We start from the raw sequence: 24,856 nt of genomic DNA, 5'->3' as shown, positions 1-24,856 counted from the left end.
CACCAGGCCAAAGAGGACAATACAGATGTTGGGGTTTGGTGCAGGGTGGGGTGTGAGGGAGATGCAGGCAGGTGGGTTGTGAGGAGTGAGGGACAGGAGTGATGCCAGGGACACAGAGGTGGTGACTCACCCGAGCTGCCCTCAGGAGATCGTTCATCGTTTTTCGGCACTGGGCCCCAGTCCTCCTGGTGAGGTTGGCAGCACTGACCATCTCTGCCACCTCCTCCCAGGCCCTGTTGATGATGGTGGGCTTGGGTCTCCTGCCCACCCTGGGGAAGAGGGTGTCCTGCCTCTGCTCCACCACGTCCAGCATGCGATTGGCCACTGACTCAGAAAGTCTGGGGGCAGGTCTCCGTGGAGCCACCTTCTTGGCTGGAATGGGAGTGTTTGGGGAGCGGAGCGTTTATAAACAGCTCCAGCTTGTCAGGCTCTCCAGCACTAATTCAGGCCCCAGCGAATCAGACACCAGCGGGAATGGGAATTGCTCTGATTCCCGTGGGAAGAGCACTGGCTCATTTGCATGTCCTGACTCGCTTCCTGAATAGCGCCCCCAAGGGAACGGGAAGAGCCTGCACTTCAGTCCCCACGGCAACACTCAGGACGCGATCCAATGGCCACGCTGCGCCCGAAAAGCAGCTCGCCGCGGCTCAGCGTGGACGATAAAAGCCAGGAGACCCCGCTCTCGGGATCTACCCGGCTCACAACGTCCCGTGACATCTAACGTGATCTCTCGAGACGTTGTGATGTGAATCCTGCCCATTGTGGGCGGGGTCACTTTGCAGAAATTGACATATTAACTTGAGGCAGCTGGTCTCACTTTAATATGCAGATTCCTCAGTTTCCCGAGGTGTGGGATCAATCTTGGGGCCTCACGGTAGCATGGTGGTTAGCATCAATGCTTCACAGCTCCAGGGTCCCAGGTTCGATTCTCGGCTGGGTCACTGTCTGTGTGGAGTCTGCACGTCCTCCCCGTGTGTGCGTGGGTTTCTTCCGGGTGCTCCGGTTTCCTCCCACAGTCCAAAGATGTGCGGGTCAGGTGGATTGGCCATGCTAAATTGCCCGTAGTGTAAGGTTAATGGGGGGATTGTTGGGTTATGGGTATACGGGTTACGTGGGTTTAAGTAGGGTGATCATTGTTCGGCACAACATCGAGGGCCGAAGGGCCTGTTCTGTGCTGTACTGTTCTATGTTCTATGTTCTAATCCAGGGGTGGGCAAACTTTTCCGTGCAAGGGCCGCATTCAGAAATTCACAATTCACAAAGGGCCGCATAGTATATTAAGTAAAATAATTACTTCACCCGGTTATGATTCTGGGCGCCTCATATAGAACATAGAACAGAACAGCACAGAACAGGCCCTTCGGCCCTCGACGTTGTGCCAAGCAATGATCACCCTACTCAAGTCAACGTATCCACCCTATACCAGTAAGTAACCCAACAGCCCCCCCACCCATTAACCTTTAAAAAAAAAATTAAAAAAAAAAAAAAAAATATTTATAAAAAAAAATTTTTTTTTTTTTTTTTAATGACTTGGTGGGCCGCAGAAATACCTTTGGCGGGCCGCATGCGGCCCGCGGGCCGTAGTTTGCCCACCCCTGTTCTAATCTCCCTTCCCCTCGGAGACCTCGGGCAGGCGCCGTTCGGTACTGATTTCCACAAACAGGTACCAGGCAGAATGGCATCGTGGGGGTCTCCCAGGGGATCAGAGACCCCCAGGGGCACGCCCACTGGGCAGGGTACCTGTCACGATATGCAGACATGTAGATAATGATATACAGACTGAAGGATCTCAATAAGAATATAATGCGTGAACACTACCCCATCCCGAAGCGGGAGGAACTCACCAGTCAGATGGCACACGCACGTTCTTTCACCAAGTTAGATGCGTCACATGGATTTTGGCAAATCCAGCTGGATGAGTTCACTGTCATTCACTCTCGAGATGGATCATAGGCCTCTGGTCCACATTATCCACAAGGACCTGAACGACATGACGCCTCAGTTGCAGCGCATCCTCCGTAAACTCAGAAGGTACGACTTTGACTTAGTGTACACGCCTGGCAAGGAGTTCATCATCGCTGATACATTGTCCCCCCTCCATCACATTGCCTAGTGAACCGCTGGAAATCATCCGGCAGATTGAATCACAGGTGCAGCTTTGTGCTAGCACCCTCCCGGCGTCTGATGAGAAGGTGGTTCGTATCCGCGAGGAGACAGCCAAAGACCCCCTCTTGGAGCGTGTCATGCACCACCTCGCCAATGGCTGGCAGAAAGGGCAGTGTCCTCAGTTTTACAATGTAAAGGATGACCTGACGGTGAGTGATGGTATCCTCCTCAAGCTGGACCGGATTGTCATTCCACTCAGTCTCCAGAGCTTGGTGCTCTGCCAAATCCATGAGGGACACCTGGGTGTCGAGAAGTGCAGATGCAGAGCCGGACAGGCTGTCTACTGGCCCGGTATTAGCCAGGACATCTCGAACATGGTCCTCAACTGTGCGAACTGTCAACACTTCCAGCCAGCGCAGAGCAAGGAGACGCTCCAGCAGCATGAAATCTAGACCTCCCTGTGGTCCAAGGTTGGCATCGACCTCTTTCGTGCGAATGGTCGTGACTACGTTTTGATTATTGACTATTTCTCGAACTACCCTGAAGCCGTGAAGCTCTCAGACCTCACATCTCGGACCATCATCAAGGCCTGTAAGGAGACGTTTTCCAGGCATGGTATCCCACACTGTCATGAGTGACAATGGCCCGTGCTCCAGCAGCCACGAGTGGTCTATGTTGCCAAGTCATACCATTTTAAACATGTAACTTCCAGCCCACACTATCCGCAGTCCAATGGGAAGGTTGAAAATGGGGTGCACATTGTGAAACAGCTCATCTGCAAGGCCGCGGATTCTGCTTCTGACATCTACCTTGCGCTGCTTGCGTACAGGGCATGTCGCCGGCTCAACTCCCAATGAACAGGGACCTGCGGACGACACTTCCAGCCATACACTTGCCCAACCTGGCTCACCTCCCGGTGCTGCAGAAGGTGCAGCAGCTCCGAAACCAGCAAAAGCAGGGCGATGATGCTCATGCCACTGATTTGCCCGTGTTATCCCCGGCAGACACTGTCAGGATCAAGATACCGGATGGTGGCTGGTCAGCTCCAGCTGTCGTTATTCGACAGGCAGCGCCCCGCTCGTATGTTGTACGTATGGCTGATGGTTCTGTTGTGAGATGAAACAGACGGGCACTGTGCAAAGTTGCCTGCCCGCAACCGCTTTCTTCTCCATTTCCGTCTGTTGTTTTGCCACCTCCTGATACCTCGAACTACGAGGCCAGCAGTCAGGCTTCTATCCCGCCTGTCAAGGCTCCGTCGTCCCCACCACCACCTCTCCGGTGGTCGACAAGGATCAGACGCAAGCCCCAGAGACTGGACTTATGAACATTTGTTTTGTTTGCTATATTCTGTTTTCTCACATTAGACAGCTGTCTTCACATGTAAATACGTTCACATATGCCACGGCTTGTAAAGATGTTAATATATGCCACCACATGTAAGTACGTTCCCAGATGCCAACAAAACATAAAAAAAGGGGAGGTGTTGCGATATGCAGTATGCAGATAATGATATACAGACAGGCAGCTCATGAACACAGAGAACAGGACATGACCAATCAGCAGGCAGGACACTGAGGGGTGGTATCTCACTGTAAAAGGCACGAGGCACTCACACTCTGCCTCTTTCCACTGATGAACATCTACAGAGTGAGTCAGGGCGTATGTACAGTATCACACCTTCAGCACGTGGCTGAGAGCTAGTCTGGTTCAGTCAGACAGAGTAACCACATTTAGGTTGGCAGAGAGTCGAACTCATAGAGAACTGTGCTAACTGTGCTACTGGTTCAATAAATCAGATTGAACTCACTTCAGGGTCAGGAGTATCTTTTGGGGAAAGCTGCATCCAGTTGCAGCCTGTGTTATCCCAGAGTACATAACACATCAGTACCCTGACACTGCTGGTGCCACCCAGGCACCCTACCACTACCAGCCTGGCATTGCCAAGGTGCCCAGGTGGCACGGCCAACCTGATTCTCCACAGACAAACCTCTACCTTAATCCTCTCCCTGGATGTATAAAAGATATTCATCCAGAGTGGGAGCAATTTTTCCTCAAGACAATTGAGAAAATGGGCTTTGCTGACACTTTCAGGAAATGGATTGCAATCCAGGGTTTGTTCCCCAGGTCCACAGTGAAGACCAGCTGACTCCATCCCCCTCACCACTCCTCCTCCCTCAACAGGCAGACAAAGCCTCATTCCCAGGCTTCCTGTCCTAACCTTGGCCATGGACATGAGTCTGGTCCACAAGGTGGAGATGTATCAGGAGGATGAGGATTGTAGAGGAGGAAATGTTCAGCTGGGAATGGCGGAGTTTCCACTTGCTGAAGTTTGTAAAGTATCGATGGGTTCTGGAGACAGAGCTCCATCTGAGAGTTCCTGTATTGGTGATGTTTAGGGAGCTGACAGTTTCAGCTGGCCAAGCTGAGAATGATTTTTAGAAAGTAGATTAGTTGCATGAATCAGACTTTAATTCCAATCAGGACCATTTTTATCCTCATTTCTTTATAACAAAGCCCTTAAACATTCTCTCTGCCGACGGATTCTCCGTTGCGCCGGCAGCACTCCCACGCCCACGGGTTTCCCGGCGGTGTGGGGTGGCCACAATGGGCAATCCCATTGGCAGGTGGCAGAGACGGAGAATCCCGCTGCCGGTGAGGGCCGCCGCCCAGGAAAAGGGAGCTGGCGGGCCGGAGAATCCCGCCCGGTGTCTGTGATATTTATATGGATAATGATTCAAATATAAGATATAAATCAGGACAGAGGGACTTCCAGTGACGACCATGGAGGAGTAGGTCGCACATTTGACAGCTCCCGCCTGTGACGGACGTTTGGACCTTTTCCTCTGTTTTTTTCTGGATTTTATTGGATAAATCAGTGAAGAGTGAGACAGGAGAAATCTCCCTCCGGTGTACGGAGAATTGGACCAGAAGTGGCCGTGTGAGAAGACAAAGTCCTATGAGGAAGACGCGAGCAGAGCCGGCAACGCGGGAAAACATGGCGGAGAAGCAGGGCCGCGGGGAGACGGCACAGTGGTCAACGGGGCAGCTGGTGGAGTTTTTTGAAGATCGCTTCACCAAGCTGAAGAAGGACACGCTGGACCCGATTAAAGCTCCGATTGATCAAGTCGTGCAGAATCAAGACCCACGGGAGAGCGATCCAGGAGGTGGAGAAAAAGGAGTCCGAGCACGAGGAATACATAACCGTGCTGGAGACCAAGGTGGGGATGATGAACGACCGCCAGAGAAGAATGCAGGAGAAGCTGGAGGACAGGTCCAGGAGGCAGAATCATAGAATTGTCGGCCTCCCTGAAGGCAGTGAGGGATTGGATGCAAGGACTTATGTGACGGACATGTTGGAGAAGTTGATTGGGGCTGATGCGTTCTCTCGGCCCCTGGAAGTGGACAGAACGCACAGAGCCCTCGCGAAGAAGCCCCGAGCGAATGAGCCGCCGAGGGCGATGGTGGTACGCTTTCACCGATTACTGGACAAGGAACACGTTCTGCGGTGGGCCAAGAAGGAACGGAGCAGCAAGTGGGAGAATTGTGAGGTGCGCGTTTATCAGGACCTGGGCGCGGATTTGGCCAAGAGGCGAGCTGGATTCAATTGGGCAAAAACGGCCTCTTTAAGAAGGGGGTGAAGTTTGGGATGCTGTACCCAGCCCGTCTGTGGGTCACACATGAGGAACGGGGCTTCTACTTTGAAACGCCAGAAAAGAGGCTGGAGGTGAATTAAAAAACACTGAAGCCTTGGACATGACTGTGGTGGTGATTTGTTGTGCTGGGCTGTATCAGTATCAGTAGTGCTGTGTGTAATAAGGGGCTGTTTGAATGGCTCACGGTAACTTTGTCTTGCAGGGAGTTGGTTGGGGGGGGGTGGTCTTTGGGGTTGGTTCTGTTTTTTGGGTGTTTTTTTTCTAAAGTGGCTGTTTCTTCACTATTTTGTTTCTGATGTTCGTTTCCTGGGGAATGTGATGCTTTGAATATGTTTGTCCAAGTGGGGGGAGAGGGGAGAGAACAATGGGGAGACAGACTGCTTGGTGCCAGGGGCGGCGCTATCAAGTCAGCATGGGTCAGCTGACTCTTGGAAGCACAGTGGAGGGTGAGCAGGTGTTAAGCTGGAGCTGGACTTGGGGGGTTGGGTTGCTAGTGTTGTTGCGAGGGGGGGAGGGAGGTGGGTGGAGCTACTTTGCTGACTGGGGAGAAACTGTTACTAAGGGACAAATGGGAGGTCAGGAAAGGCGAATGCCTGAGGCCGGGGGGGCTCAAGGAAGCGGAGGGCGCGAGCTAGAGGCTAGCCTAAAAGGGTGATGGCTAGTCGGCAGGGGGAGGGGGAGGGGTGGTAAGCCCCCCGACCAGGCTGACGACATGGAATGTCAGAGGGCTGAATGGGCCGGTCAAGAGGGCTCGTGTGTTTGCGCATTTGAGGGGGCTGAAGACGGACATGGCAATGCTACAAGAGACACACCTAAAGGTTACAGACCAGACGATTTAGATCGTGTGGAGACTTAGGCAGAGCGATGGCAGATGGAGTTTAATGCGACAAATGTGAGGTCATGCATTTTGGAAGGTCTAATGCAGGTTGGCAATATCCAGTGAATGGTAGAACTCTCAAGAGTATTGAAAGTCAGAGATATCTTTTGGGGCCTCACGGTAGCATGGTGGTTAGCATCAATGCTTCACAGCTCCAGGGTCCCAGGTTCGATTCCCGGCTGGGTCACTGTCTGTGTGGAGTCTGCACGTCCTCCCCGTGTGTGCGTGGGTTTCCTCCGGGTGCTCCGGTTTCCTCCCACAGTCCAAAGATGTGCGGGTTAGGTGGATTGGCCATGCTAAATTGCCCGTAGTGTAAGGTTAATGGGGGGATTGTTGGGTTACGGGTATACGGGTTACGTGGGTTTAAGTAGGGTGATCATTGCTCGGCACAACATCGAGGGCCGAAGGGCCTGTTCTGTGCTGTACTGTTCTATGTTCTATGTTCTATATCTAGGTGTATAGGTCCACAGGTCACTGAAAGGGGCTACACAGGTGGAGAAGGTAGTCAAGAAGGCATACGGCATGTTTGCCTTCATTGGCCGGGGCATTGAGTATAAAAATTGGCAAGTTATGTTGCAGCTGTATAGAACCTTAGTTAGGCCACACTTGGAGTATAGTTTTCAATTCTGGTTGCCACACTGCCGGAAGGATGTGGAAGCTTTAGGGAGGGTGCAGAAGAGATTTACCAGGATGTTGCCCGGTATGGAGGGCATTAGCTATGAGGAGCGGTTGAATAAACTCGGTTTGTTCTCACTGGAACAACGGATTTTGAGGGGCGACCTGATAGAGGTCTACAAAATTATGAGGGGCATAGACAGAGTGGATAGTCAGAGGCTTTTTCCCTGGGTAGAGGGGTCAATTACTAGGGGGCATAGGTTTAATGTGCGAGGTGCAAAGTTTAGAGGAGATGTACGAGGCAAGTGTTTTACACAGAGGGTAGTGGGACAATAAGCGATTTTCATTCATTTCATTTCCACTCAGGGCTGGACTCAAAGACCAGGGGGGTAGCGATCTTGATCAACAAACGAGTGGCATTCGAGGCTGGGAGAATCATGTCAGACAAGGGGGAGAAGGTACATAATGGTGAGTGGGAAGTTGGAGGGGGTGTGGGTGGTACTTGTGAACATATATGCTCCGAATTAGGACGATGTGGAATTGATGAGGTGGGTGTTTTGTAAGATCCCAGACTTAGAGTCACATAACCTGATCATGGGAGGAGACTTTAACACAGTCATTGATCCGGAATTGGAACGGTCAAAATCCAGGACAGGGAGGAGGCCGGCAAAGGAATTGGAAGGGTTTATGGAACAGATGGTGGGAGTAGACCCATGGAGGTTTGCACGGCCAAGGGTGAAGGAGTTTTCCTTCCTCTCACATGTCCACAAGGTATGCTCTCGCATCGACTTTTGTGTTCAGGGCAGGGCGCTAATACCGGAGGTGGTGGATACTGAGTACTCGGCAATCGCTGGAGCGCAGTCAGTGGGAGGGTGGGTTGGCGCTGCAATTACGTTGGCAGCACAGTGGCACAGTGGTTAGCATTGCTGCCTACGGCGCTGAGGACCGGGGTTCGAATCCCGGCCCTGGGTCACTGTCTGTGAGGAGTTTGCACATTCTCCCCGTGTCTGCGTGGGTTTCGCCCCCACAACCCAAAAAGATGTGCAGGTTAGGTGGATTGGCCACGTTCAATTGCCCCTTAATTGGAAAAAAAATAATTGGGTACACTAAATTTATATTTTGGGCAGCACGGTAGCATGGTGGTTAGCATAAATGCTTCACAGCTCCAGGGTCCCAGGTTCGATTCCCGGCTGGGTCACTGTCTGTGCGGAGTCTGCACGTCCTCCCCGTGTGTGCGTGAGTTTCCTCCGGGTGCTCTGGTTTCCTCCCACAGTCCAAAGATGTGCGGGTTAGGTGGATTGGCCATGCTAAATTGCCCGTAGTGTCCTATAGTAAGGTTAAGGGGGGGAGTTGTTGGGTATAGGGTATAGGGTGGATACGTGGGTTTGAGTAGGGTGATCATTGCTCGGCACAACATCGAGGGCCGAAGGGCCTGTTCTGTGCTGTACTGTTCGATGTACTACTGGGAGGCTAATATAGCCATGATTAGGAAGTGGGTAGAGAGGGACGGGTCGGCATGGGAGTGGATGGAGGCGGCGTCATGTAAAGATACCAGTTTGGGAGCACTGATAACGGCACCTCTTCCGTTCTGGCCGGCCTGATACTCCACAAGTCCGGTGATGGTGGCGGCTCTGAGAATCTGGGGGCAATGGAGGAGATATAAGAGAGTGGAGGGAGCATCGGTTTGGACCCCGATTTATAATAATCATCGGTTTGTTCCGGGCAGGCTGGATGGTGGGTTCCGGAGATGGCAAAGGGCAGGAATTAGAAGGATGGGGATTCTATTTATAAATGGGAGCTTTCCCAGGTTGAAAGCCTTGGAGGATAAATTTGAATTGCCAGCAGGGAATGGGTTTAGGTATTTGCAGGTGTGAGACTTCCTGAGAAAACAGGTGCCGGCCTTTCCGCTGCTGCCGCCATGGGGGATACAGGATAGAGTAGTTTCCAGTACCTGGGTGGGAGAGGGGAAGGTATCGGATATTTACCAGGAGCTTTCAGAGGCGGAGGAAACTCCGGTGGAGGAGCTTAAGGGCAAGTAGGAGGACGAGCTAGGAGGAGAGATAGAGGCGAGTCTATGGGCGGATGCCCTAAGCAAGGTTAACACCTCCTCATCATGTGCCAGGCTCAGCCTGACACAGTTCAAGGTAGTCCACCGGGCACACATGACAGCGGCTAGGATGAGTACGTTTTTAGGGGTAGAGGATAGGTGTGCGAGGTACGCGGGAAGCCCAGCAAATCATGTCCACATGTTTTGGGCATGCCCGAAGCTTAGAGGGTTTTGGCAGGGTTTCGCTAAGGCAATGTCCACGGTACTAAAAACATGGGTGGTGCCGATTCCGGAGTTAGCGATCTTTGGAGTGTCGGACGAGACAGTAGTTCAGGGGGCGAAAGAGGCCGACGTCTTGGCCTTTGCCTCCCTGGTAGCCCGGAGATGGATCTTGTTAATGTGGAGGGACTCGAAGCCCCCGAGTGTAGAGACCTGGGTTAGTGAAATGGCTGGGTTTCTCAGTCTCGAGAAAATAAAGCTCGCCTTTAGAGGGTCAATGGTCAGGTTCACCCGGAGGTGGCAGCCGTTCGTCGACTTTCTCGGGGAAAATTAAAATGTCAGCAGATGCAGAATTCCAAGCGGGAGGCGGGGGAGAGGGCCGGATTGTTGTTTTATGGTTGGGGTGTGTGAAGATTGGGATGGGGGGGGGGTAAATGTTTATTATACCATGTTTTTTTTTAAATTTAGAGTACCCAATTAATTTTTTTTTTCTAATTAAGGGGCAATTTAGCGTGTTCAATCCACCTACCTTGCACATCTTTGGGTTGTGGGGGCGAAACCCACGCAAACACGGGGAGAATGTGCAAACTCCACACGGACAGTGACCCAGAGCCGGGATCGAACCTGGGGCCTCAGCGCCGTGAGACTGCAGTGCTAACCTACTGAGCCCCCGTGCTGCCCTATTATACCATGTTGATGTCATTGTTAATGATATTATTATAAAAATTTTCAAATACATTCAATATTTTAAAAAAAATAAATAAATCAGAACAGAGGAACTTATCTGAGTTTTACCAGGGTTAATGACATCCAGCATTTCTCTCCACACTGGGAACGGTAAAGGGCTGTTGAATTTTCCGATGGACAGGACACCATCTGCTAGTGACAGCTTTTTAATCTTATCGCTAATCCTGTAAATATGAAAGAGTTGATTATAAATTGACCATAAACACTTTGCTGAGTAATTTCACCAACTTGCCCTGAGTTTCAGTAAAGTTCATGTCCTACCTCCTCTTCCCAGATGCTTCCTCCTGAAATAAACAAAACACAAATCTGAGTTGACAGAGACGGACTGTCTATATCCAGAAAGCAGAAATGACCCTCACATTGTTACAAGCTGCTGAGAATTGTCAATTCCCATTGCTGCAGACATGGAATAGAAAGAGGATGTTCCACAAAGGATATTGAAGCACAGGAGAAAGTATCAAAAAGATCGACAGCAACTGAGAGGCTTCAACTAACAGCAAAGGTTGATCAACTTTACTGAAGAAAAGAGAAGACCTGATAGAGATCTTTCAAATGATGAAAGGTGTCGGATTTGAGAGATTCAGTGAAGGTATTGCCACTTCTGGAGAATCCAGAAATCGGGATAGAAACATAATATAGTTACAAATAAATCCAATGGGAGTTCAGGAGAAACTTCTTTCCCGAGAGAGTGATGAGAATGTGGAACTGACTACGTATCACACGGGGTGGAATTTACTCCAGTCTGTCACAGCAGTGAGCATGGTGTCCGGACATAGAGAATCACACGAGAGGTCAAGCTCAGACTGTCGATGGCAGGAAAACCTCCCGGGATTAAGTCTGACTTACTGAAAATGACTGTGTAAAGAGATTGAAAGGCGCTGAGCACTGACCCTCCAGCAGGATGGCTTCAGGAAATGTGTTTGTGATATTCCGATAAGAATCATCATTAAAAGGACAAGATCCAAGGGTCTGGCACTGCAGTCAAGAAGGAGGGTCAAGAACGGTCAACCTGGCTCCCGGGCCTACAATTCACACCAGAAGGAGCAGCCGGGTGGGGAATTGGAATTTATCAGCTAAATCCCAGGGGGATTGGGGCTGAGGTTTTTAAAATAACTTCAGGAGAACAACCAAATCCTGGGGGGATTTGGGTTTGAATTGAGGAAGGTTTGGGCTGAAATGTGGGGTTTTGTCTGTGGATTTTCCGGAGAGGCTTTTTAATAAGTTGTGGTGATTTATGTGTTTATGTGGAAGCCGAGGTTAAACTGTGGTGGGATTTAAATCGGGAAAAACAATTAAATGTTGTGTAATGTTATTTACACTAGTTTGGAGCTCTTTGTATTCGGTGTTGGGAGTGTTTTTACTAAACAAGTTTGTGGTTGAGCCAATCCCCGTGTCTGTGTAATTTTGTTTGTTATAAAATCCTTGAGTCAAGAACCATCAGTCAGAGGAAACGGGAGCGAGAACTGTAAGGGAATTTGTACTGGATATTGTATGAGTTAGGTATGAAGTTCAGAATCATAGGTTTTAGTGAAATGATAAAGTAGATTTAGGTGAAGTATTGAGATGAGTATGTAACCTAGGGTAACCTCGTGTGACCTAATGTAATCAAGTATAGTTAATATACCTCGTGTGACCTAATGTAATCAAGTATAATTAATATACCTCGTGTGACCTAATGTAATCAAGTATAGTTAATATGATTAAAGCAGCAGACCCAGAAAAGTAGTATAGCATTTACTAATTAACAAAGACAAATAATAGTCACTTGGGAGAACAATGAATACGGCTCAGTGGCTCAACTTAATGGTTGACCATAAATAATGGCCATAAAAAGACAAGAATAGAGTGAGCATGTTTTTCTGTACATTCGGCCTAAGTCAGCAAAACCACAATTGTTTCACAAGCAGGGAAGTTTACACAGGAACAAGATAAGGACAAGAGTTATAACCACCATGGTTTAAGAAGCAAAGAGAGGAAATAGGGAGCGACCAATCTCGAATGGGACAGATAAAGGGCCAACTAAAAACAATGGTGGCCAAAGCAAGGACAGATTGGAAAGCAAGATAAGAGGGCTGTAAAGTAAGATAAGAGTTTGAGATATGGAGTTGAAATGTACATAAAAGACAGCAAGCCCTGAGGCTCTTCGGATTGTTCCGGACATCCCAGCTTTGTTTTTTCTTGTGCTAGGAAAAATAAAGTTCACTGCTTGAAAGATCGCTTCTCAGACTCTCGGTGTTTTAATCGGTACGAACAAATTGTCGTCCTGGGGAACCACGACAAAATTGGCGCTGCGAAGCAGGGTTGGTGAGAGATCGCCCAGAAAAGCATCTGGAAGGAGTGGCGGAGGCGAAGGTCCGACCGGGGCTGGACATCCCAAAGCCGGCATTCTGACAGCAAGGTAAGCAGATTTGTATTGCATGTAAATCCTTGTTGTCGGAAAAGGGATCTCGAGGCCCGGCGCACCCGGCTCTTTGCTGGTCCTGGATCTCCCCAACCACAAAGATATCCTGCATAACTAAAACCAAATTGTGTAAAATAGTATTGAGAGACTGAGTCTGATCTGAAGAGTAGAGTTTTGCATGCAAAGCGCACTGTAATACTGTATTGTCTGTGAGTGGGTAAAAAGTGAGACGGGAAAAAGGCCGAACGCTAAGGTAATGCAATTAGGTTAAGTCAACCGGTTTGGAGCGGGTTTTTCCAGGTTACGACTTGCCCAGAAGAGAGTAAGTGCGGGAAAATCTGCCAGTCCAAACCTACCCAGGACCTCGGGTAAGGGACGTCAACCGAGAGGGAGAGAGATCAGTGAGAGATCGCTCTCTGACCTAATACGGTAGTCAAAAGCACAGGAGGGGAATCTAACCCCGGAGAGGGGGATTAACAGCTAGAATAGAGAAAGTAAAAGACCAATTTGAACAAACTGGTCTGAGGCAGCAGCGTGGAGGACAGAAATAAGAAGGAGAGTCGGAACACAGGTAGGGTAATAACTAACAACTTGGAAAGGTCACACTGACAAAACCGCCTAGCGGCGAGATTGGTACAATCGGTTGGGAAGGAAGATTAGTCAGGGGGTTAAGAAAGGATAATAACAGAAACGGAAGCAACACTGGATTGGGGAAAAATTACACATATAACTAACTTAGAAGAGGTAGAGAACGAGTGGCCGTATGTAAAATGGGAAAGAATAGCCGATAGGAATTGGATAGACGAAATAAACTTGGAAACTCTAGAGAAATTAATAAAGGAATCTGATCGATATAGGGTGTCTGTACACATAGACGAGCAAGTAAAAACCTACTACCCTCTAGCCCGGGAAAGGAAGATAGTGCCGGGACAGGGGACTACGGGGAAGTGGATATCGGGACCCCGGTTAGAGTTACAGATATTGGCAAGGGAAACCCAAGGTAAAGGTAAACAGGGGACTGAGCACGGAAAAACAACACAGCAAGTAATAATCACGGTGATACCCAACTCTGACGGATTAAGTGATAAAAATTGTGACAGCAATCCAAAAAGACGGGTAATGGCACACAAAGGTAAAACACCAGTGGAAACATTAGGGGATAAGTTCCCAGCCCTCAGGGGAGATATAGAACACGTCTCTGAAAAATGGGCCAAAAGAACAAGTAAAACTAATACACAGTGGCCGGAGGAAGGCACATGGTGCGTAGAGAGGTGTGAGGACCAGAAGGGAATAATAAAGAACTATAAAATAAAAGATAAATCTAAGAAAAGAAAGGAGAAGCGAGAAAAAGAACTAGAGATACTGGCATTGTTTGAAAAGGAAGGGAGAGAAAGGAGAAGGGCATGGAGGGAAGTATGGATGCAAATGCCAGTGCAACTTCAGGAAAAAGCAAAATTAGAAGATCCAAATGTAGCCCCGCCCCCATACTCAGAGGAACAGGGTTCCACGGGACTGTACCCAGTTATATCAGGCACGATGAATTTTGAGGGAGTATTTGACACAGAAGAGGTGACGAAGGAAGAATGGGCACGAAGGGAGTTAGAAAAGAAACAAGGTGTAGAGGAAGAGGCTAAGAAAACAGAAGAGGAGTTGAATGAGTTAAACCAAAGGAGAAAGCAGTTGGAGGAAGAAGTAAATGTAATAGACATTTTGGAATGGGTAAAGACGGTAATGAAAAAGGAAAAGGAACGAGACGAGGAAGAAAAGAATAGTAGAAGAAAATGTGAGTGGAAAACAAGTCATGATCCTTGCGAGGGTGAAAGTAAGGCGTCACAGGGAAAAATAAAAGAAAAGAGAGTCGAAGCCAGCAGAGAGGAAAGAGAAAGAAAAAGAAGCATAAAGGAAACATGTTGGCAAGGGAACAAAGAGGCAGACAGACGAGAAGTGGGGAAAGCATGGAGGTGGAAGTACCCAGAGAGAATCGAGGGAGAGATGGAAGGAGAGACAGAAGAAAGTAGTGACGACGAAGGGGGACAATCAGTGTTAGGGGAACAAAGAAAATCGACACGGGTAAGACGCCAAACTGTAAAGTTTCCAGATAGGGAGAAAAGAGGGAATAAGATACTCCCGGTGATTCTGAAGGGTGGCAGACCGCAGTATATCCCTTGGTCAGGTCAGGATTTGCCTAATCTAATTAATGAATTACCCAATATTTTGGAAGGAGCTGGAAGGTGGATTGGACAGTTGGAGGCAGGAATGGTGGGAAAAAGGATGGCACTGGGTGACATCAAAGCTCTCCTGACAAAGGTGCTAGGAATGGACCAAATGGCAGAAGTAATGAGACGTGCCGGCATCCCGACCGCAGCTTATGACCCTGAGGTAGATGGGACACTAATGGACATGTACCGACAAGACATCTGGCAGGCACTGAGGAATATGTACCCCAATCGAATGGATGTAAAAACCCTAAGGGGAGAGCCATTGGGTGAGGAGGAGAATGCAGCTGTGTATGTGGAAAATCAATTAAAAAGGTGGAGAAGGGACACGGAGAGGGACATTCTAACAGACCCGCTGACCAACTCCATGTTCCGGGCTGCAATTCTAGAGGGCCTGCCAGTCTCAGCTAAGACAAGACTGGAGGATGTGGTGGGCTTGGACTCAAAAAGCTACCAGGAGTTTGTGGATTATGTTGCCCATGCAGTAGAAAGACATCGCAAAGATGAAAAGAATGCAGACAAACAGCTGAAGGAGATACAACGTAAACTCCTTCAGGCACAATTGGAGGAGATCAAAAACAAGGATAAGCTAAAGGCAAAAGAAGATCTCACACCCAGAAAAATAGCACCGATGGTGGTGGAGCAAAAGCCAGGGGAAATTCCTGCACTAACAATAGGGGGGAGCGGAGATGGAGGCCAGCCCATCGTAACCTATAACATTTCTGCCTTCCCACTGTCCATGAACCCACAAGCCCATGGCCTAAATTATCAAAATCCGTACGCCCTGCAAAATCAGACTGACTGGAATAAAAATGGGAAAGGACAGGGAGGGGGTAGGCCACCCTTTCAGAATCAGAGAGGGCAGGGACAGGCTAATTATCAGACTCCGAGACAGGGACCACTGCCTGGCCCTCCAGGTGTGTGTTGGGGGTGCGGGGAGACAGGGCACATAAAAAGGAATTGCCCGCGGAGTTCCACCAGACAGGGAGAAAACCAGCAACAGGCAGGCCAACAGCTGATCCAAGGGTCGCCGAACAGCGTCCCGATGTTTCAAGGGCCGGTGAACCATCAGAGTTTCGCATAGAGAGGCCCAGAGAACCCCGAAATGGTAGGACAGTACGTACAAATAACAGAAACCGCAGAGCAGGAACCTATAGTTAATGTTAGAGTAGGCGGGATCGAGGTCCCCATGATGATAGACACCGGCGCCACGTGTACGTGCATACAAACGAAATATGCGGATCACCTACCATTGTCAAACCGGTTTATAAAAACTGTGGGGTTCTCGGGGAAAATAACACTAGCTCGAATGACGACGCCGGTGCCTGTTACCATTGGAAACAAAACTACCCATGTACCTGTTTTAGTATATGATAAAACTCCTTTAAACCTATTGGGAAGGGATGCAATCCTAGGTCTAGGACTGAAATTAGAATGCACCGAACAAGGAATTGATTTGATGGGAATGTATTCACTAGAGATACCAGGAAAGGAAGGGGTTAATGTATATTGGCTGGGAGATATAGAGGAACAAATTAAAAAACAGATATGGGAAGTTTGGGGAAAACTTATAGACACTTGGGTTCCACAAGCCAAATGGCCGAGAACAGAATTACACTGTACAATGATATTTGATGAAGGGCAGGAACCTGAAATACAGGAGAAATGGGAAAGGGAGGCGGGACGAGAACAGGAAATAAAGTCAGGAAGTATTTTAATTGGACTAGAGGGAGTGGCCCTCGCAATCGTTAGGAATGAATGGATTGACAACTGGTTCTCTGTACCTGGGGCGGAGCCACATGTCACATTGAAAGTAAATCCGGGATATAGATCAAAGGACCTAGGACCAATGGTGTTGAGAGCACAAGACTTAGAATTTGTCCAGACAGACAATGTAGATATTTGGACGTCCAGCGATGGACAAATGACGAAAATAATTTTGGAGGTTAAGATGCTTGGGAAACCAAAGCAGATAACAATAGGAGTGCAAAGTGAGAAACAGGAACTGGAATGGAGAGAGAGCTTAGAGCAGGATTTGAACTCCCTCCCACAGGAGTTGTGGTCCAGACAGGACACGGATGTAGGGAGGGTTAAAAACACTAATCCAGTTGAAGTCAGATTAAAGACAGGACGCCAGGGGCCCTATAGGCCACAATACCCAATCAAGACAGAAGCAATTGAAGGAATTAGAGAAACGATTAAGGGATTGATAGAAGCAGGGGTATTAAAGGAAACCCGGAGCAGGTGTAATACACCGCTCCTACCAGTAAAAAAGGCGGACGGAGAAAAATGGAGATTGGTGCATGACCTAAGGGCAATTAATGAGGTAGTGGAAGATATGCCAGTAGAGGTTCCAAACCCTTACACCTTGTTGACAAATATACCACCTGAAAGTAGATGGTTTACTGTAATCGACCTATGTTCGGCATTTTTTAGTGTGCCACTAGCTCAAGAAAGTCAGTATCTCTTTGCATTTACGTACGAGGGGAAACAATACACATACAATAGAATGCCCCAAGGATTTAAACATTCCCCACATGTATTCAATCAGGTGTTGAGAGCAGATTTAGAAGGAATACAGTTGGAAGGAACACTGATACAATATGTGGATGATTTACTATTATGCACAGAAACACAAGAACAATGCAGGAAGGATAGTTTAAAACTTTTGAAAAGACTAGCAGAGGGGGGTCATAAAGTATCCTGGAAGAAGCTGCAGCTGTGCCAGAGAAAGGTAGAATACTTGGGGAGAGAAATATCAGCAGGGCAGAAGGGGATAGCTTCACAGCAAATAGACGCAGTACTAAAAATTCCGAAACCACAGACAGTGGGACAAATGATGACATTTTTGGGAATGACAGGATTCAGTTCAGAATGGGTGGAAAGCTATGCAGAAAAAACGCAGGCACTACGAAAGATAATGAAGGAAGCAGGGTGTGAAGAATTAAAAGCCAAACTAACATGGGATAAAGATGCGTTAGACGCATTTGAGAATATAAAGAGAGAAATGGCACAGGCACCAGCATTGGCTTTACCGACCTATGACAAACCCTTTGACTTATTTGTGAGTAACAGAGAAGCCGGATTTGCTACAGCAGTGTTAACACAGGAAAATTGCAAGGGGAGGCGAAGGCAGACTGTAGCATATTATAGTACCAAGCTAGATGACGTAGCAATGGGATACCCTCCGTGCTATCAAGGCCTGGCAGCAGCTTGGTGGGCGTACGAAAAGGCAGCTACGGTCACAATGGGATATCCGATAAACATACATGTACACCATAAAGTAGCTGAATTGATTGAAAAAGGGAAGTTTGTTCTGACGCCGGCTAGAATTCACCATTTTCAAATGCTGACCACATTCCCGGACATTACGATAGTGAAGTGCAATAGGGCCAACCCAGCTGAATATATGCCATTGCCACATGAGGGAGAGGAGCATGAGTGTGTAAGAGAGACAAAAGTGTTTATGAAACTGAGGAAAGATCTGAAGGCAGATAGGTTAAACACAGAAGAAAAGAGAACGTTGTATGTTGATGGCTCGTGTCATAGGGATCATAGGGGAAATCATGCTGGCTATGCAGTAGTTGAACAGAAAGGGAAAACATTTGAGGTACTGGAGGCAAAAGAATGTGAGCAGCCATGCTCAGCCCAGTTAGCGGAGCTTGAAGCACTGACCAGAGCATGTGAATTAGCAAACGGGGAAGCAGTGGAAATTTATACTGATTCGGCCTATGCCCACGGGGTTTGCCACCTGTTTGGGGCAATATGGAAGCAAAGGGGATTTATGAAAAGCGGAGGAGGACCAATTCAACACGAAGGTCAAATCAGGGCTTTAATAAGGGCTATGATGGGTCCAAGGGAATTAGCCATAATTAAGTGTCAGGCGCATAAAAAGGGAACAGATAGCATCACACAGGGAAATACCAAAGCCGACGAGGCGGCTAAAGAAGCGTCAGGATACATTGAGGCTACGATAGCCCCAGTAGAAATAGCAAGGCCGCACCCAGGGCCAGGTGTGGGGAATATCGAACCTCAAATCACATTAGAAGATGTGGCACAATTACAGGAAGAAGCCCCTGTAGCTGAAAAAACAATGTGGAAAGATAGAGGAGCACTACAGGGACAACATGACAAAATATGGAGAAATGGGGAGGGGTTGGTCATAGCACCCACATCATTACTAACCGTACTAATTAGTGAAGCACATGGAGTGGATCACTGTGCAAGAGGAGAAGTGGCTAGGAAGATTAAGAAGGAAGGATTCTGGTCACCATACCTGCAAAACTCAATTGACTATATACTAGGTCTGTGTGAGGTGTGTGCTCAGAATAATATCAGGAAGGGCATTACTGCCCCAATAGGGCATATACCCATTCCCGAAGGGCCGTTTAAACATCTATGCATGGACTATGTGGATATGGGAAAGGTGGTGAGGGGGAAAAGATACATGCTAGTGATTATTGATAGATTCAGCAGATGGATAGAAGCAACGCCATCCAAAGATCAAGGATCTGGAACGGTAATTAACTTCCTGTCAAAAGAAATTATCCCAAGATTTGGCATACCCATGCAATTAAGTTCAGACAATGGATCTGCTTTTATAGGGAGGGCACTGAGAGAGACACTCTCAGCACTCCGAATAAAGCAGAAGTTTGGATGTGTGTATCATCCTCAATCCCAAGGAATGGTGGAGAGAGCAAACGGAACCCTCAAGGCTAAAATAAGCAAAATTTGCAGCGAGACAGGAAAAAACTGGATAGATGCTCTGCCATTGGCTCTAATGCAATACAGGAGTCAGGAAAACAGAATCACACATTTAAGCCCACATGAGATGATGACAGGAAGAGTAATGCCGGTGCCAAAGATCGGGGGAGCAGGGGGCCCCGCGTTGGAGTGTTTAGATCAGGACACAAGAGAGTATGTACGACAATTAACTTTTATACATAGAACTATTTTTGAACAGGAAAAGGCCAAGGAGGAGGAGAGCCCTGCAACGGAACACCAGATCAAACCGGGAGATCAAGTATACATCAGAAAGTTCCGGAGACGTTGGCATGAACCCAGACGAGAAGGGCCGTTTGAAGTCACCAAAGTATCTCCCACGGCGTTGCAAGTAGAAGGCAGTACACTGTGGTATCACTTGAACCATTGTACCAGAACGGTACCCGGGGTAGGGGAGAGAAGGGAGACTGAAGATAGTGGCAGGGCGGATAGAAGTAGCAGTGAGGAAGAGATAGCACTACACGAGGAGAATCGTGAGGAGGAGGAGCAGAGCCAAAGTAGAACAGAAATAGTAGCAGATGATGAGAGTGGTTCTGTGCATGAGCTGGCTGATGATACAAATGCCCAGCTTGAGCCTGTTAGTCAAGGTGCCGAGGGAGGTGAGAACAGGGAAAGGGCCTCGTTCCCTACCTGGGACTTGGAAACTATTTCCCTTGGGGATTTCCTTAACTCATAAAAAAGGAATGTGGGATGCAGAGGACATAGGGGTGCAGAATCAGGAAGGTAGAGTATTAAGACTAACAAGACGTAGACGATTAGTGAGTACGAATACTGTTTGGGAGAAAGCAACAAGAAACAAATGGTGGAAATGGGCTGAGTATACAGGTCAGAAAAACAGTGAGGGGAAAGATTGTGTGGTATGTGCATCAGAGAGACCTAACACCCAAGTAATTGATGTACCATGGGGATCAGGAGAATGTAGAACCATGCGGCAAATCTGGAAAGAGAAAAATTGCCGTGCACACACCACATATACACAGACATATAAGACAGGGATTAGGACGCTCACGTATGAGATGATAAACTGTTCAGGATCCGCATGTATTGACCTTTGTAAAGGGCTGCCGCCGATATGTCCCTACGTGTGTGTCCTGCTTGCTAGGGTAAAAAAGGGCATGTACAATATAGCCCACAATTGTCCACATTGGCCAAGAACGGCAATGGACGCGGCCCCAAAGGAATGGAGGGTGCAGCCTGACTTACGAATCCAAGATTGTTATTGGAGGGGAAGCAGCACGGGGAGTAGTTTGGGACACTACACAGGAGAGTGTGAAAGGATTTGGAATATAACTGACGCCCGTAGTCTGACCATCCCAGTTGATGGGGGATCGCCACCCCCTCCTTATGTATTAGACTATCAAGTAAACCAACTGGCCGATCTCTGGTGGCTTTGTGGCCCGGAAAAAGGGCTGCTGGCACACTTACCACTGAATTGGAGGGGACTGTGTGCCCGAGTTATGTTGGCCCAGAGCACTGTAATACTGCCGGTGGAAAAAGAAATTAAATCACGAAAAGTTAAGAGGGCATATACCCCTGACCCTAGGGTACAACTAGACGCAATCGGACAGCCCCGAGGCATTCCGAATGAGTTCAAAGCTAGGAACGAAATAGCTGCAGGGTTTGAATCCATCTTTGTTTGGATCACACCCAGCAAAAACACTGAGTGGATCAATTACATCTATTATAATCAGCAGAGGTTTATTAATTATTCGAATGATGCCCTGGAAGCATTGGGAGAGCAGTTGGATGCGACCAGTAAAATGGCATGGCAAAATCGACAGGCATTAGATTGGCTCCTGGCAGAGAAAGGAGGGGTCTGCGTTATGTTTGGAGACCAGTGTTGCACATTTATCCCTAACAACACTGATCCAGAGGGGTCATTTACACAAGCCATGAATAAGTTGAAGAATCTTAGGACAGAAGTGAAAGAAAATGCTGGGTTTGGGCATGAGGCATGGAGTTGGTTGGATAGAATGTTAGGAAGATGGGGGGCATGGTTTGCCAAAGCTGGAGCTGTAGCAATCACAATCATAACCGTTCTAGGATTCATATTTTGTTGTTTTCTACCCGCCCTGAGATCCTTCCTTACCAGAGTTGCAGCACGGCAGATGATGGTGACAAGCAGCTCACGCTCACGAGGAAAAACAGAGGAACGGGAAAACCTTGAGCTGCCTCCGATGAGTGGATTCACCATGACCTTGGTCGAGATTGAAACTCATCACTCTGTGAAAGGACTATAATAATGGAAGATCGCTTTGTAACAACAATAGCACCTGGCTGGAATCCGCAAGAGACTCGGAGAACTTAGTCTGTACACAGGAATCAGTCTTTTTCCCTTCCCTTGCCAAGGGTGGGAAGGTTTTTGGCTGATGACTGTCAGGAGCAGGCAATCTGGGGGAGCAACCCAAGAATCAGAACCTGGATAGATAGATTATGATAAAGATGGAATAGGGACATTGATCCCTGACCAAAGTATTCGGCTCCTCCACATTGCCTGCAAAGAGTGATTAAAATAAAATGTAAATGGGATCAAGCAAGGGGATTATTTGAGCTTGGTAATTGGTATGAGGCTAGGGAATAGCCTCAAAGGGGGGACATGTAAGGGAATTTGTACTGGATATTGTATGAGTTAGGTATGAAGTTCAGAATCATAGGTTTTAGTGAAATGATAAAGTAGATTTAGGTGAATATTGAGATGAGTGTGTGACCTAATGTAATCAAGTATAGTTAATATACCTCGTGTGACCTAATGTAATCAAGTATAGTTAATATGATTAAAGCAGAAGACCCAGAAAAGTAGTATAGCATTTACTAATTAACAAAGACAAATAATAGTCACTTGGGAGAACAATGAATACGGCTCAGTGGCTCAACTTAATGGTTGACCATAAATAATGGCCATAAAAAGACAAGAATAGAGTGAGCATGTTTTTCTGTACATTCGGCCTAAGTCAGCAAAACCACGATTGTTTCACAAGCAGGGAAGTTTACACAGGAACAAGATAAGGACAAGAGTTATAACCACCATGGTTTAAGAAGCAAAGAGAGGAAATAGGGAGCGACCAATCTCGAATGGGACAGATAAAGGGCCAACTAAAAACAATGGTGGCCAAAGCAAGGACAGATTGGAAAGCAAGATAAGAGGGCTGTAAAGTAAGATAAGAGTTTGAGATATGGAGTTGAAATGTACATAAAAGACAGTAAGCCCTGAGGCTCTTCGGATTGTTCCGGACATCCCAGCTTTGTTTTTCTTGTGCTAGGAAAAATAAAGTTCACTGCTTGAAAGATCGCTTCTCAGACTCTCGGTGTTTTAATCGGTACGAACAAATTGTCGTCCTGGGGAACCACGACAAAATCCCAACAGGGTTTGATTTTCAGACTTCCCGTATTGTGAGACCCCTGCTCATTGCTGGGGGAATACCAGAGTCAGCAGGATGAGAACATTAATTGCCCTGTTAAGGGGCTGAATTGGTTACAGGAAGGCTGTCCCACAAGACTTACCACCACGGACTTAATCTGTGTAGAGATGGAAAGACAACAGAAACTCCACACAGTGTAATTCCCCATGTCCCCTTCCCCTCACCCCACACCCTGACTAAATGTACCCGGGGGGGGGGGGGGGGGGGATAGCATTTAATTCCACCCACCCATGGAAAGCCAGGGATACATTTAAGGAGAAGTTCGATAAACACATGAGGGAGAAAGGAACAGAAGGATATATTGACAGGGAAATGAAGTAGAATGGGAGGAGGCTCGTGTGGATCGTGTTGTGACTGTGAACTTTCACTGAACTAAACTGAAATATAATCCCTCACCTTCAGAAATCTCACTCCGTCTTTTTGTTCCAACTGGTTTTTCAACTTTGAGAGTTTCTCCTGAATAGAATTTAAATTCTCCTGAATTTCACAAAGATTTTCCTCCATTGGTTTCAGAATTTGTTCCTCTTCTTCCCTGAGATCTCGGATGAAACGCTGCTCTTTCTCAGTGAGAATCTGGTGCATTTTAGTGAACTCGGATGTGATGTGGCTCTGCAGACTGACCGACTGTTTCTATAAGAAGAAACATTAAAAATAATATGTTTGTGTCATATAAACAACAAAATAATGAATTAAGTTTGGAAGCTCAGCACAGGGAGACTTTACCCTAATTTGGGAAATCTTCTGTTTCTGCTGCTGCTCCATTTCTAGAACCGTCAATTTCTTCTCTGTGAGAGAATCTAAGGAAGATTTCACCTCATCCTGGGATTGGGAGAGAAAATCACAAAATAAAAGTGTTAGACCCTGAAAATGTGATCAAATAATCAGGGGATCAAATCTGTTCCTTTTTACCTTGTAGATTTCAACAGCTTCTTTAATCAGGATGAAGCAGTGTTCTCTGTGTTCCTGCGAAACTACGCAATTCACACAGATCAATTCCTTGTCAGTTTCACAAAACAGCTTCAGTTCTTCCTGATGTTCCTCACAGTAAAGTTTACTTTCCTTCTCTTCCCGATTCAGCTTTAATTTTCGAGCTTTCTCAGCCAGATGCACTAAGACCCGATTGGCTCTGAGGATTCTTTCTGGAAACTCCTGTCGACATTCCGGGCAGGAGTTTCTCTCCTTCTTTTCCCAACACTGGGTGATACAGGAGCGGCAGAAGTTGTGTCCACACTCCAGTGAAACCGGATCAGTGAAGAAATCAAGACAAATGGGACAAATTGCCTCCTCGGACAAACTGTCCTCCTGTTGTCTGGAAACCATGTTCACACTCAGCACTTCCTGATTCAAACCAAATTCAGTTCTAATGTTCCTGCTCTGCTGCTGAACACATTTAGTTCAGTAATTCCCTCATGACGTTCACTGCAATCCTCAAGGAATTAATGTTATTTACTGCTCTAGTTACCACCCACTTTGAGACCTGGAGACAAAGCCAAAGCAGAATTAAGAATAAACATGGTGAGAGGGACCAACAGGGAATAATTGAAGGAAAATAATGCAGGCGCTGGAAATCCGAAATAGAAACAGAAAATGCTGGGAAAACGAATCCGATCTGGCAGCATTTGTGGGGAGAGAAAGAGAGTTAATGTTACAATTCTATATGACTCTTTTTCAGAGCTGATTATTCTCTGGGAATAATTGAACCCAGGCAATTAGAGTGAAGGTCTGTTAGTGGTAGGGGTGGGTGGAGAGAGGATGGGAGGAGGTGGGGATTTTC

The 24,856-nt window shown here is 47.5% G+C and overlaps 1 protein-coding gene across 1 annotated transcript in view; it reads right to left on the bottom strand.

Annotated features, from left to right (window-relative positions):
* LOC119975823 (zinc-binding protein A33-like) overlaps positions 1-24,425 on the bottom strand; it is a 29,945-nt gene extending 5,520 nt beyond the window's left edge. Inside the window, exons 1-5 of the mRNA XM_038815703.1 lie at positions 23,992-24,425; positions 23,806-23,901; positions 23,479-23,712; positions 10,526-10,548; positions 10,313-10,428 (exon numbers count right to left, since the gene is read on the bottom strand). Coding sequence (XP_038671631.1) covers positions 10,313-10,428; positions 10,526-10,548; positions 23,479-23,712; positions 23,806-23,901; positions 23,992-24,402 — 880 coding nt within the window. The 5' untranslated portion in view covers positions 24,403-24,425. The remainder of the gene's footprint in view (positions 1-10,312; positions 10,429-10,525; positions 10,549-23,478; positions 23,713-23,805; positions 23,902-23,991) is intronic.
* Positions 24,426-24,856: the final 431 nt, after the last annotated feature.

The sequence above is a fragment of the Scyliorhinus canicula genome, chromosome 13 (assembly GCF_902713615.1).
Source record: "Scyliorhinus canicula chromosome 13, sScyCan1.1, whole genome shotgun sequence".
NCBI lineage: Eukaryota > Metazoa > Chordata > Chondrichthyes > Carcharhiniformes > Scyliorhinidae > Scyliorhinus > Scyliorhinus canicula.
This window is presented reverse-complemented; position numbering and strand designations above follow the sequence as displayed.